Source organism: Canis aureus, chromosome 10 (assembly GCF_053574225.1).
Source record: "Canis aureus isolate CA01 chromosome 10, VMU_Caureus_v.1.0, whole genome shotgun sequence".
NCBI classification, from domain to species: Eukaryota; Metazoa; Chordata; class Mammalia; order Carnivora; family Canidae; genus Canis; species Canis aureus.
The window spans coordinates 56,637,739-56,652,454 of NC_135620.1; the positions used below are offsets into that span (position 1 = coordinate 56,637,739).

Genomic DNA, 14,716 nt, shown 5'->3' on the forward strand with positions numbered 1-14,716 from the left:
GATAATGTGTGACACAGGTTTCTTTGGGTTCATTTTTTAATCTCATAGTACCTAACACATTGTAGATGTCTAATGAATACCTGTTTAAGGTATAAATAAAATTTTCAATTTGAGGATAGATTGTTCAGTGTGCTAGACTATTCTTGATTTCTTTTGTAGAATATGTAATTTTGCTCTAACAGTATCAAGGAGAGAGACGTAAATATTCACATATAGTTTGATTTGGGATGTGTAAACTCACTAAGATCCACTTTTAAAAATCAGCCTCTAGGCGCCAGTGAATCTGAGAAATGTTTCTCTTCTCACCTTGCCTCTCATGAATAGATTACCTGCTATGCCATGGCCTGCACAGAAACTGCAAGAATTGCTCAGCTTGTGGCTCGTCAGAGGAGTTCTAAAAGGAAAACTGGGCGGCAAGTTAATTGTCAGATGAGAGTAAAGAAAACCATGCCATTTTTTCTAGAAGGTAAGTTCTTTTCATATGCTAAAAATTTTAAACATGTCTATGAATACACTGTCATATGGAATTTTGGAAATATTGCTTTATTCATGACAAACACCTATATTTATTAACATTCATATGTCAAGGGGGAATCCTAAAGCTAGTATTTCCATTTGAAATTAAGTGAAGATGATGAATGTGACTTGCTAAGTTATTATACAGCATGAAATAACTCAGAGTAAATTATACTAAGCTTATTATGGCAAAGTATTGCTTTATTCTTTTAAGTTATTTGAGGAAAAGCTTAATTCAGAATGTTGGATGAACCAATAACCTAGGATTTAATGTCTTATTTAGCAAATCATGTCTTTATACTAAAGTCATGTCTTTATACTTTTATACTAAATCCTCTATTTTCAGAAAAAAAGTATAAATTATATAATACACAAAGATGTAGGTAGCTCAGCCAGTGTTTACTGAACCATATCTCAGAGAGCTTATAATCAGTCTAAAACTAAATTCTCAAGAATTTATTATTTATAATTTATCCAATATTTTATTGGAGTAAATGCATAAATGTCACAGTTAGCATTTTTAACAGGGGAGCAATCATGGTGAGAGCAATCATGGCAATAGAAGGCTCCATGGCAAAGGGGGGCTTGAACCCAGACCTCAAATGATGGGAAGAATTTGATGTAGAAGAGATGGGAAGACTGAGATATGGTTGAGTATGCTGCATCTGTAGCAACATGAGGTGGTTGCCACTGAAGAGTTGATTGGTGAGTAGAGGGACAGTAACTGGCTTGTTTAGCAGACAAAGCCATGTTTTGAAGAATCTCATCTGCTAAATACCAATCTATTCTTCCCCTACTGACAAACCCTGTAGTGGCAACTTCCTTGTGTTCTTACAAACTGTTCTGAGAATAGAGACCCACAGAAAACATCTGGACAGGGGAGTGATGTAGTGAAACTAGGCTTTTGGGAAGCTAATTGATTTTATTATATATGCCTAAATTCATAGGAAAACCTAAAGCAACCCTCAGACAACCAGGATTTTCTTCAGATTTTTCTGTCAGCAAAAAACCTAATCCAACACTGTTAAGAGACAAAGGAAACTCTCTTGGAGTTAAGTCTGATGCTGAAATGCCACCTTACACATTACACACAACTCTCAGAAGTGAAGTATTCAAAGACGTTCCAGTGCAGAGGCATGTGACCATGTCTACCAACAACAGGTATTTGGGCTTTATCTGGCTAAAGGGAGAAGTTTGGTGAATGTAGGAAAATAAATGTTAGAAATGTATGTTCAGGGTAAGACGGAAATACTTTGTGTTTTATCTAATGTAAGTTCATGTGTAGTAGGGAAGTACGTCATTACTAGTAGAAACCTCTTTTCCTGCTACCTGAATGTCATTGTCTGAATATCTTCATTTTATATTTTCTCTGCATTTTTGGTAATCTCTCTATAAAATTCATGTTAAAAGCTCTCATATGAAAAAAAAAAGCTCTCACAAGTTATTCTAAGATGTTTTTTCAGCATAACTATTTATTCTAAAACTATTTATTCTAAAAACATTTCTTATAATTAATTTTGTAAATTTTGGGTAAAATCTTATTGATTTGCATATTTCACTGTGCTCTAACAATCATATCCATAATTATACAGTAGCATCATACGTCTATGAATCAGAATATTGGACAGAATAAGAACAAGCTTAAAGTCCTAGTTTGGGTGCTGCCATTTACTATTCAGGTGAAAAAACGAAATTATTTCATCTTTTAGGCTGTGATTTCCTCATTTATTTAATGAAAATGTTAAACTAGGCGACCTCAAAGTTCCCTTATGGCTCTAAATCTTATGGTTTTATAAGGTAATTCAGGTCAGCAAACTATGACCCATGGGCCAAACTTGGCCTTTTGCCTGTTTTTTTCATAAAGCTTTATTTAAACAAAGCCACATCTCTTTGTTTATATATTGTCTGTGGTTGCTTTTGCACGACCACAGAGTTGAGTAGTTGTACAGAAATAGTATGCTGCAAAATCTAAAATGTGTACTAGTGGACCCTTTATAGAAAAAATTTACCAACCCCTGATATAGATGACCGGTATCACATTGTTTCATTCTTATTGTGTTTTTGTAAAACAAATTGGGTTGTATCATATCCGTTTAAATCAGTGTTCAAAAATCCCAGCACTGCCTTCATACTAGAATATTTAGAAATAATTATTTTTTAAAAAGTTAGATAAAAGTTTCATAATGGTATATATTTAATGTTATTTATGGCTAGTTACTATAATTTCTATAAAGTGTAGGAAATACATGGTTAAAACTTGGACTTTGACCTAAAACACTAGTTGGGTCCAGTATGTGACTGAGGTACCATTGTCTCCTCTAGTTGTTTGCCTGAATTTCAAGATCCATTTTGATTTTAGTCTATAAAATGACAGCAAAACTTAGACTTTATGGATTGTGGGCCCAGGGGAGCATTCTCTATCCCATGATCTGGTGTCTCCTGTTTCTTAGTGGCAATGGGCAACCTAGGGTAAGTGCCTTCCATTCTTCCAGGTAGCACCAGCAGTGATTGCATGGAGGCTGTGCCAGCATCAAGCAGACCAAAGACCAGGTCCAGGATGGTTCTTTCTGACCTACAGCCTATGTGTTCTCACCCTTCCGCCTAGCAGCATTAGGCCCAGGGAAGTGCATTCTGCTCCTATGGGAAGCACCTATAGAGTTCAAGAAGAAGCCCCAACAGCAACAAATAATATGCCAGACCAGAATAGCATCATGAGGGTACTAAAAAATGAGATAATTGGAACTAAGGACTACAGAAGTGGGCCAGGAGCTATGTGCTAAACCTAAGCAGGGTAATTACCTGCTAAAATAAGACTTTCAAATAGAATTCAGAGTCTCCTAACATATGTCCAAATGTCCAGGATACAAAAAAAAAAAATCACTTGTTATACTAAGAACCACAGTAATGACACCTTGAATGAGAAAAGACAGTTGACAGATGCCAACACCAAGATGAATCAGACGTTGAAATTGTGTGACAAGAATTTTAAAGCAGCTCTCCTAGAAATGCTTCACTGAACAATTGCAAATAATTTGAAAAAAAGGAAAAAACATAAAATTCACCAAAGAAATAGAACATATAAAAAAGAACCACATGGAAACTATAGTTATAAAAAAATGGAATGCCAGAATGCAAAATTCCCTGGGTAAACTCAATAACAGAGTAAATATGACAGAGGAGAGAATCCATGAACTTGAAGATAGAGTAATAGAAATGACCCAGTATGAACAACAGAGTAAATAGACTTCCTACAGAAACAAAATAAAACAAATTTAAAAAACACCTAGCAAAGCCTGAGGGGCCTATGGAAATAAAGCACCCAGCAGAGCCTTAGGGACCTGTGGGAAAAATGAGAAAAGGTCTAACATTTGTATCATCAGTCTCAGGAGAGACTCAGGAGAAGAGAAAGAGTGGGGCTAAAAGAGTGAGTATTTGAAGTATGCTATTTCAGCATAACTTACAATTTATTCTAAAAACTTTTCTTATAATTAATTCACCTGGCTAGTATTTGGCTGAAAACTTCTCAAATTTGTCTAAGGACATAAACCTACAGATTCAAGAGTTCAGAAAGTCACATGAAGACACATCATAATTAACCTTCTGAAAATTAAAGGCAAAAAAAAATCTTGAAAACAGCCAGAGAGAAATGACACATCATCTATAGGGGAATATCATTTTTTAAAAGATTTATTTATTTATTTATTTTAGAGACAGCATGTGTGCATGAGTGGTAGGGGAAGGACAGAGGGAGAGGAAAAGAGAATCCTCAAGCAGACTCCCTGCTGAGTGGGGAGCCTGACTCAGGGCTCGATTCCACAATCCATGAGATCATGACCTGAGCTGAAACCAAGAGCTGGACAGTCAACCAACTGAGCCACCCAGGTGCCCCACTGTGTGATTCTATTTATATAACATTTTTGAAATGACAAAATTGTAGAGATGGAGAACAGATAGGTAGTTGCCAATAGTTAGGGGTTGGAGAAGTGGGAAGGGTGTGGCTACAAAGATGTAGCAAGAAGGGGCCTTATAGTGATAGGACAATTGTGGTGATTATGATTATATTCTGGTGATGATAATCAGTAGGTTATTGATTACAGTGGTGGTTATAAGGATCTATATGTGTGGTAAAATTGCACAGAACCATGTGCACAAACACATGCACATGTACATACCTCTAAAACTGGGGGGGTTGAATAAGCTCTGGATTGTACCAATGTCAACTGCTCATTTTTGTTATTATACCATGCAAGATGTTACCATTAGGGGGAACTAAGTGAAGGGTATATGGGACCTCTGTGTATATTTTTTGCAACTCCCCATGAACTTAAATGTATTCCAAAATCAGTTGACCTCTGAATAACATGGAGTTAGAGGTGTTAACCCCTCAGTCAGAAATTCATGTATAACTTTTGACTCCCCCACCCCAATTTAACCAATAGCCCACTATTGACTAGAAGCTTTACTGATAACATAAATAGTAGATTGACACATATTTTATATATGTATTATATATTGTAGTCTTACAATAAAGTAAGCTAAAAGAGAGAAAATGTCATTTAGAAAATCATAAGGAGGGGATCGCTGGGTGGCTCAGCGGTTTGGCGCCTGCCTTTGGCCCAGGGCGTGATCCTGGAGTCCTGGGATTGAGTCCTACGTCGGGCTCCTGGCATGGAGCCTGCTTCTCCCTCTGCCTGTGTCTCTGCCTCTCTCCCTCTCTATGTCTATCATGAATAAATTAAAAAAAAAGGAAAATCATAAGGAAAAACACATTTACAGTACTGTACTGTACTTAACAACATCTGTGTATTAGTGAACCTGCATAGCTCAAACAAATGTTGCTCAAGAATCAAGTGTAAAAAATTTTAAAAGGAAAGCAAAAGCTTTACTTATATGGTTTTAGTCTTGAGAATTAACACAATGTATCCTTTTATCTTTTGTCTTTCACTATAAAAATTTTGAATTCCATATAGTACAATATCTAGTATGATAAAGAACTATATATCTAGCTGTCCTCAGCTGGCTTTCTTTACATGGATTATGTAACAGACTATTTTAATTATAAACTATTAAAGATGTGTAGAACATCTTCACCAGATCTTTTTTTTAAGAGCATGATACAAATGGAAAGATTCCTTTTAAGAGAAATCTAACTACCACCCAGTGGCAGATGTTATGGGCAACCTTTCTAATTATAATTTTTTTAATTACTCTTACCAAAAATAGTAAAATAGCAAAAGATGTTTTATCTACCTGTGAAATATGTGAGCAGTAATTAACTTAAAATTTGGGGGGTCACCAAATCTTTTGAGAAGCTGATAAAAGGTGTAAATGATCTTCCCAGAAAAATACATGTGTACACATATACATACATCTTTGAATATTAATTCAGGAGATTTGTGGGCCCCAGAAGCCCTTTCTTAGGATCTCTAGTTAAGAACTCATGTGGGCCAGTTAACAGGTAGAATGTTCTAGAAAAATAACATAACTGATATTTTCTGATATTGTAGATATCAAGCTAAGTTTACCATGTGTCTCCAGTGAAATAGAAAGAGGGGGTCAGGAGTGAGGATATATGATTGATTTGTGATTTCTCTGGCTTATGTGAGGGAAATAAATGTTTATGTCTGAAATAATGTAATTCATGACCATTGTATTTTTATTAAGGTGGTAAGATTACTAAATGTGATATTTAAGATATTTATCCACAAAACGTAGATAAATATGGTATTGAAAGTTGAGGTTTCCATTAGAGAAAGAGAGAAGAAATTGCTGAGTGTATATTATAGTGAGTAAGATCATGGACTTTGGATAGGAATAAATGGCTGTCTGGTGTTAGCCAACAGGTAGCATGATCAAAAAGGCATCTTTCAAGTATTAAGCTAAATGAATATAAATTTATTATTGGTTTCTAAGTCTTAGTATGTTAAAACTTGTGTTTATTTTGTTGTATGTTTAGTACATACTAAATATTTGTAGGAAGCATTTTCTAAAATACATTTATTGCTTTGTTCTGATTGCAAAAGTGCTATGTGTATGTTACAGAAAATTTGCAAAGTATAAGGAAGTAAAAGAAATTTTAAAAATTGCTTCCAATCCAAACATAAATATAAACATTTAAAAATATCTATCTTTTTGGAGTGCCTGGGTGGCTCAATTGGTAAGCATCTGACTCTTGTCATGTCATGATCTCAGGGTCCAGGGATAGAGCCCTGCATGGGGCTCTGCACTCAGTGGGGAGTCTGCTTGAGGATTCTCTTTCCCCCTCTCCTACTCCCCCCACTCTCTCTCTCTAAAGTAAATAATAAATCTTAAAAAATATGTCTCATGTCATGATCTCAGGGTCCAGGGATAGAGCCCTGCATAGGGCTCTGTACTCAGTGGGGAGTCTGCTTGAGGATTCTCTCTCCCCCTCTCCTACTCCCCCCCCCCACTCTCTCTCTAAAGTAAATAATAAATCTTTAAAAATATATCTATTTTGTTTACATGTATATGTTTTTAAAATACAAATGGGATCATGCTATGTATTACTGTTTTATAACCTGTTTTAAAAGGTAGTATATTGTTAACCCACATGATTAAGAGTACTTCTACATTATCATTTTTTAGTTTGTTTGATTATTTATCTTAAGTAATCTCTCCACCCAATGTGAGGCTTGAACTCATGACCCTGAGATCAAGAGTCACATGCTTTTCTGACTGAGCCAGCCAGGTGCCCCTACATTATCACTTTTCATGGGAATCCATCATCCAACCACCTATTGTTGAATATAAACAATTTCCATTACTATAAGCAGTTCTACCATGAACATATTTGTAGAACAGTCCTTGCATATATTCACAACTAGTTCCTTAGAATAAATTGGTAGGACTAGGGTAAGACGGTATATATACTAAGGCTATAACTAATTTGTGCTCTGCACAGATTATACCAATTATATTTTAGAAGCATATGGGTATGGTTATTTATTTGTACTCCTGCCAACACTAGGCATCACTTTTTTAGTTGATACTCTAAAAGGTGAAAGAATGTACCTGTGTTTAAATGTCTATTTCTTTGATATTGATTCTTAAGGAAGTTAGAATTTTGTTACATGGTTACTCAGCCATTTGTAGATCTTTTATGAGTTACATGTCTTTGTCCTTTGCATGACTTTTCTGTTTGTTTTCTTTCCTCATTTGTAAAAATAATTTATAAATTAAGGATGTTGACCCTTTACAATACGTTGGCAGTGTCTTCTAAGTTTATTTAATTTTGTTATTTTCATTATACAAAAACTTTAAAATGTTATATAGTTACATCTATTAATCTGTCCCCTTGTGTCTGCTGTCTTTAGGTATTATGCTTAGAAAAGCATTTCTACCCCAATATTATGTAATAAATCTTCTGTTTTCTTTATAATGTTATGGTTTCATTAAATCTCTTATCTAGAATTTCTGTAGTTGTATAGTGTGAGAGTTAGCAATATTATTAGCCAGATGTCCTACTACCAGTCATTACATAATCTTTTCTTTCCACACTGGTTTGAGATGCTGTCTTTACCAATAAGAAATTGTTATATGACTTGGGTTTTGGGCTTTCCATTCAGAATCCTTAATTACCTGTCTATTCTTTTGCTGTGCCAAACTATTCAGGTCCTTATAGGTTTATAATGTGTTAATAACCTTTACTCTCTACTTCCTCCTCTCTCTACTCCTGATTTGGTTTCTTACTTCTATCATGTGCTTTCCTTATACCTATTGCCAGTATCATAGCACTTTATAGGTTTTGTTTTTATAAATAGATTTTTGTCAGTGCATTATTATTTATTTTCTTGTAAGAGATCATACAAATCTATCAATTTATAATGTATATTTATTATCTCCTAGTTTCTGTGGATCAGGTATCTGATACTACTTAGCTAGGTCCTCTGCTTCAATCTCTTCGGAGGCTGCAGTGAAGGAAGGTACTGGCCATGGCTAGAGTGAACTGAGCAAGAATCTGCCTCTGGGCTAATGCACATAGCTGTTGGCATAATCATTTCCGTTTAGTTTTTTCTCGGTGCCAGAGTTCCTGGCTGTTGGCCAAAGACCATCTTCAATTTCTTTCCATATAGGCCTTCCCAGTATGTCCATTTGCTTCATTGAAGCCCGCAAGGGAGAGATTATGCTAGCAGGGGGGAAATTAGAGTCTTTTGTAACCTAATCATTTGTAATCCCCTCAACCTTGAAATATTCTGTTGGTTAGAAACAAGTGACTCAAGGGAGCAGATTACACAAGGCTGTGGATACCAAGAGGCAAGAATCACTGAGGGTCATGTCATAGCTGCTTACCACAGTTAGTTTTCTCAACCACACATATAGTCCATGAGATAGGGGTGTGTTTCTCTTGCTTAATCATAGATCATTACTGTCTGCTCATGACCAGCACACAGCAGGTTCTTAAATAAGTGTTTGTGGGATAAGAATATATCTCTAATAAATAGTGTATGTTTAGATTTGATGGGGGATTTTTTTTTGGACCAGTCTAAGGTTGGTTGGTTGTTTTTGAGAGATAGTCCAAGCCATTTTGGAGGGGAGGAGGCAGGGCAGAGGAAGAGAGAGAATCTACAGCAGGCTCCATGCCCAGCACAGAGCCAGATGCAGGGCTCAATCTCATGACCCTGAGATCATGAACTGAGCCAAAATCAAGAGTCAAATGCCCAACCAAGGCATCCAAGTATTTGTCTTTTAAGAAACAAAATAATAGGGGTCCCTGGGTGGCTCAGTTGGTTAAGTGTCTGCCTTGGGATCAGGTCATCATCATCTCCAGGTCCTGGAATTGAGCCCTGTGTCAGGCTCCCTGCTCAGTGGGGAGCTTGCTTCTCCTTCTCCTTCTGCCTCTCCCCCAGCTTGTACTCTCTCTCGCTACCTCTGTCTCTCTCAAATACATAAAATCTTTTTTTTTTTAAGAAACACATCAAAACAAATAAAATAATAAAATAAAAATAAAAAGAAACACATCTTTTATACTTACTGTTATAAAATTGATTGGACCTTTTTCATCTTACGTTTGTTTTTCATGTGGCCCTGCAGTTTCCCTTGAAAACTTTCTTCTGCTCTGTCAACTGTTTTCTTTCCCATCCATCATACCTACCCATGCTTGAACCATAGCTGTCCTTGCCATAATCTCTCTGTGCTCTCGCTTTGTTCATAACCCTCGGTCTGCTGCTAGAGCCCTCAAAGCAGGGGAGCGTTCCAATTCACATTTTTATGGCTCTGGCACAAGGGAAAAGAGTGCTGTCTCCCTAACAGTTCTCCATAAGTAGGAGTTGGATGTGTTTTGGCACCTTCTATTATTACCCAGATGCATCAACACATAAATACGATGCTCTTAGAGTTGCATAACATCGTATATTAAATAAGTTGTATTGGTAGCCTATCATTTAATAATTTATTGTAGAATTAAAATATTTTGAGATATGCTTCATTTCAAAGAATTTATCTAATTTTTAGAGTCTTCCATACTATCCAAAAATTGGAAAATATGTATACTGTGTCATTGTCACCCACTCTAGTCCCATACCCACTGCTAGGCAAGGTGCAGGGATTGATTTATTCAATCATATTACTCAGTTTTACAATATTCACTATCCCTTCCCTGTACCAAGTACTGCACTAGGTACTGGGGACAGGTCATTAAGACACTCCGAGTTTAGTGAGAGACACCGACATGAACACAAATGGGGTGTGTGTGTGTTTGGTCTTTGTCCTCCTATTTGGAAAAATCTTCCTACATGTATCCAATATAATTTATACAAAAATTATTTGGGTAAGGGTATGAGGTATGAGGAATCTGTGTTTCTTCTTTTCTAACTTGTTATTTGAGCAATCCCCTCTGTGGTTTGGAATGCCACTTTTCTTATATGCTAAGATACAATGTACATTGAGTGTTTCTAAGCTCTGTATCATTTTACTTATCTGTTCAAAGATCATAAATGTTGTAACTTTATAACTCCTTTCAATATCTGGTGATGGAAGTCCTTCATTTTTTAGTTATATTTCAAAATATACTTTATGTTCAATTGCTTATTCTTTGCATGATTTTTTTCCCTCTTTATACGGCTAGTTCCTTAAAGGTAATTAATTGGAGATCTAACTTCCAAGTTCTTTTTAAATTTGTAGTTTGAGTTTTTTAACACATTTTTTTCTTGGTGAATATGAAATATGAAAGCTGATACCAAGTACCATTTTCATTTTTGCTCATTTTATTCTGACTCGTTTTGCTGTTCAGTACTGCAGAGACTTTAAATAAAAAGTGGTGTCTAAAATTTGGCATAAACTCTGCTATTAGAATTTTAACTTACTTTTTTTTTTTTAATACCTTAGGTTTAGCCCAAAGGCTTCCCTTCCACCACCTTTTCAGATGCATCTCTCAAGAACCTGTGCTAAGGAAATGAATGGTATGTTTTCTAAACATTATCTTCATGATACCTTTTGGCTTCTGGAGCTTCAGAGCCCCAAGAAAAATATCTGGTGGTGGTTTTTCACATTTGCTCTCACCTTATCCTACTTAAAATATATCTCTTTTCCACTCTTTCCTCATTTCTTTAAATTATAACATGATGTAATCTAAAGAGAAAATAATACCTTCAGGGATATCGTTATTCTGAGATAAGGCCTTCCTCACATCAGACCAATTCTGTTTCACTGCCATGTATCACCTGCAGAGGTACTTGTGTCCCTTGTAACCCTCTCATTCATTAGAGAGTAAAATTTAAAGTACATAAACTTGGGGCTTCACCTCATAAAATGGTTTCAGGTACTCCACCATTTAAAAGTCTGGGACCCTACACTGTGTGCAATGATCACTAAGCAACTAAGTACAAATATAAATGATTCCTTGGGTTATAAAATCCAATAGGGATGTTAAGTAAACAGTAAGAAATACTAAATAAATGCTTTGAATAAAGTCAAAGAATCTGAAGATTAAAAATGCACACACTAGTTACCTTGTCTTCTCCAACCAGAGTATAAATTCCCTGCTCATAGACCCACCTGAGGGATAGTGTTTCAAAACCAGTACTTATATTACATGAAATTTAAGTGTAATTTTAAATGGTTTGCTGATTTAAGTGTGATTCTTACTAAGTCAAATAATTTTTTTCCATAATAACACATCTCTGGTATTTCTTATGGAAATTAATTGAATAATATGATTTTTTTGTTAATAATTACACATGCATTTTCTGAAACATGGCTACTCAGTAAAGATGTATACCCTTTCGAGGTTGTAAATCCTTTTAAATTAGAATAAGCCTTTTTCTATAGAACCATGAGGACTTGTTTCAGGAGGATTGCAGTTCACCTGGCAGCTGATACATACACACTATACACAGCCTCTCCTACCTGTTACAAAACAGATTACTTTCTTGATTTGTTTAACAGAAGGTACACAAACTTAGGGAACTCCCAGTGGCCTCACAGAACAGATGCATTTGCAAAGACTCCAACTGTGTATCAGTTCTGACATTCTCTCTTTAAGGGAGGTCTTACAGTTCTCAGAAGCTCACCTTTTCCTTATTCCTGATACTTTTGTATCATTATCTGGGAAGAACCTAAATAAATTAGTAATGCCTTTATATGGACATTGTGGACTCATTTGTTTGCTGAGCCAAACCAAGTCTCATGCCCTGTGGCAGATAAAGCAAAGTCAGCATCTAGCCATCCTCAAAGAATAGTTCATCCTTTGGCTTCCTGGTATCCTAAGAGGCCAGCATTCTCAAACTAGTCTGGGTATTCCTCTATCTGCCAATTTAAAACAGAATAAAATTTGCTGAATCCCAGTAGAAATACTGTCTAATTAAAATATGAACATATTTTGCTTGTACATGGTAATCTTTAGTACTCTCTAATCTGTGTCCCAGTGAAATTTAGAAGACATTTAGAATGAATTCCATTGTTCTTAAAATGCCAGAACTGTCAGCTATAGTGGACATTCAAATTTCTTTATTGTCTTAGGATGTTAGCTCAGGGATTCTAAATTAAATAAAAAATAAGTGTGAGTAAAGAGAGTTAGCCAAAACTTTATAAAAATTCACTTATAAAAGATAAATGATTTGGAATGAGGAAATAAAAACAATTTATTAATAGTTCTCTGTGGGCACCAGAACTTTTATTTACCTTATAAACTGAGGCTAGGATGATTATTGTAGGTGGATCAATTTTCAACATCTGTGTATTGCTAACTTATTTTTCTCACTAATAAATCAGAAAATTATATTTTAAAACCTAGATAGTTTTTTATCTTCTCTAAAATGTTCTTTGATCTTACTATTAAGGCATTATCCCAGTGCTCTGAGTAATACAGCTTTAAGCATTGCATATAAACCACTATTGTCCAAAATTCAACCTTTCTTAGTTGCACTTAGAAAATGATTAAATAATAAATTTCATTATTCTTTATGAAGCAAGATCACCCTGATGTTTAAGTTAGGAAGCACCCTTGCAACATAAAGGGAGCAGGATCCCTCTATGGGTGACTGTTGAGCCTATTTTTTATTTTTTATTTTTTTTTTAATTTTTTTTAATTTATTTTTTATTGGTGTTCAATTTACTAACATACAGAATAACACCCAGTGCCCGTCACCCATTCACTCCCACCCCCCGCCCTCCTCCCCTTCTACCACCCCTAGTTCGTTTCTCAGAGTTAGCAGTCTTTACGTTCTGTCTCCCTTTCTGATATTCCCCACACATGACTGTTGAGCCTACTGGTTATTTCAGGGTTAAAATTTAGAATGAAGTTGTCATAGTCCTGCTTGGCCTAATCCTGCTTACTTCTAAGTCCCTTGACCCCTATAAGCCTCAACTGTAACAAAGCCTAATGACACAAATACTAGGTAATGGGGATAATCTAAAATGTTAAGCCTTTGGTTAATTCTATCATTTTTTTAATTTAAAGATAATTTAAATCAGACTGTTGAAAAACCAAATGTCACGCCTCCTGCCTCTTACACTTATAAAATGGATGAGGTTCAAAACCGCATAAAGGAAATACTAAACAAGCATAACAATGGCATTTGGATATCTAAGCTTCCACATTTTTACAAAGAGTTATATAAAGAAGAACTTAATCAAGGAATTTTACAACAGTTTGAACACTGGCCTCATATTTGCACGGTACGTTTCTTCTTATTCCTCCTTTCTGATGCCTTCTCCCTGCCCCACTTTCAGATTTTGAGTTATTAATCATATCACCCTTTATCCAGGGAGCATAAAGCACTTAATATAATATTGCTTCATTAATATTTATCTCTAGGATTAACATCTATTTAGAGAAGTATGTCAAGATTGAGGGGCTGTGTGTGTTGTGATTGCTGTTTTTATGTATTTTGTTTTAAATTTGTTTAAGTGCATTTAATAGGTGATAATATGAATACCGTTTTGTATTGAACTGCTTCCAATAGATACTGATATCTTGCCATTTTAATAAGCTGAACTTACTGGTAATAAAACTTTATTGGCCTCAAATTTTACATGCTTGTTATTTTGACTATTTATAGAGTACCTTATTTTAATTTTTAAGTTAATATAGAGTTTGATTTAAAATTTTTACAAACTTCTTTGAAGGAAAAAAATTGACAAGTCAACAGACATCAATTTCTATACCTGTTTCTACTTGAGTCTATTATTGTAATAAAATGATGGGTCAGAATAGTTTATTAGAAATCTTAGTTCAGCCAAGAACAGAGACAATTAGATTCTTAAACTAAAGTCACTGTTAGATGTTTCTTCATGTTTTCATTTAAATAGAAAATATTCAACAATGAAACTATTTTAAACAGCAGAATTAGCAGCTACTTGGTGCTTCTAAGCTTGCAGAATTAAATATGTATATGATTTTTGTTTGATATTGTTTTGTTCCCCAACATTGTTGGGTAAAGCACAGGCCACTGTCTTTTTCTAAGCACCTGGCCTGAAGACAGCATTTTTTTTTTCAGCATATATTTTTGTAACCACTTTTTCCTCCAGGTCACTGACAGCCATTCGAGTCCCAGTCACTTTGCAGGCAAGAATCCTTCACTCATCTATCCAGACTATTTGTTCACACACCATTTACTGTGTACCTGCATGTACCAATCACTGAAGTAGATGCCAAGAACGCCTTACGGCCACGTCATGTGTCAGACTATACAGTGGAAAGTTGGAAAACAAAGCCAAAGAGCAAACTCTGGATATAGGCCGT

The 14,716-nt window shown here is 35.3% G+C and overlaps 1 protein-coding gene across 6 annotated transcripts in view; it reads left to right on the top strand.

Annotated features, from left to right (window-relative positions):
- The window catches only part of TDRD7 (tudor domain containing 7), a 72,732-nt gene that overhangs the window by 16,876 nt on the left and 41,140 nt on the right, over nt 1-14,716 (top strand). For all 6 annotated transcript variants that reach the window (XM_077912617.1, XM_077912621.1, XM_077912620.1 and 3 more), the window contains 4 exons: nt 325-466; nt 1,464-1,677; nt 10,861-10,934; nt 13,433-13,650. In XM_077912617.1, the coding sequence (XP_077768743.1) occupies nt 325-466; nt 1,464-1,677; nt 10,861-10,934; nt 13,433-13,650 (648 nt within the window). The remainder of the gene's footprint in view (nt 1-324; nt 467-1,463; nt 1,678-10,860; nt 10,935-13,432; nt 13,651-14,716) is intronic.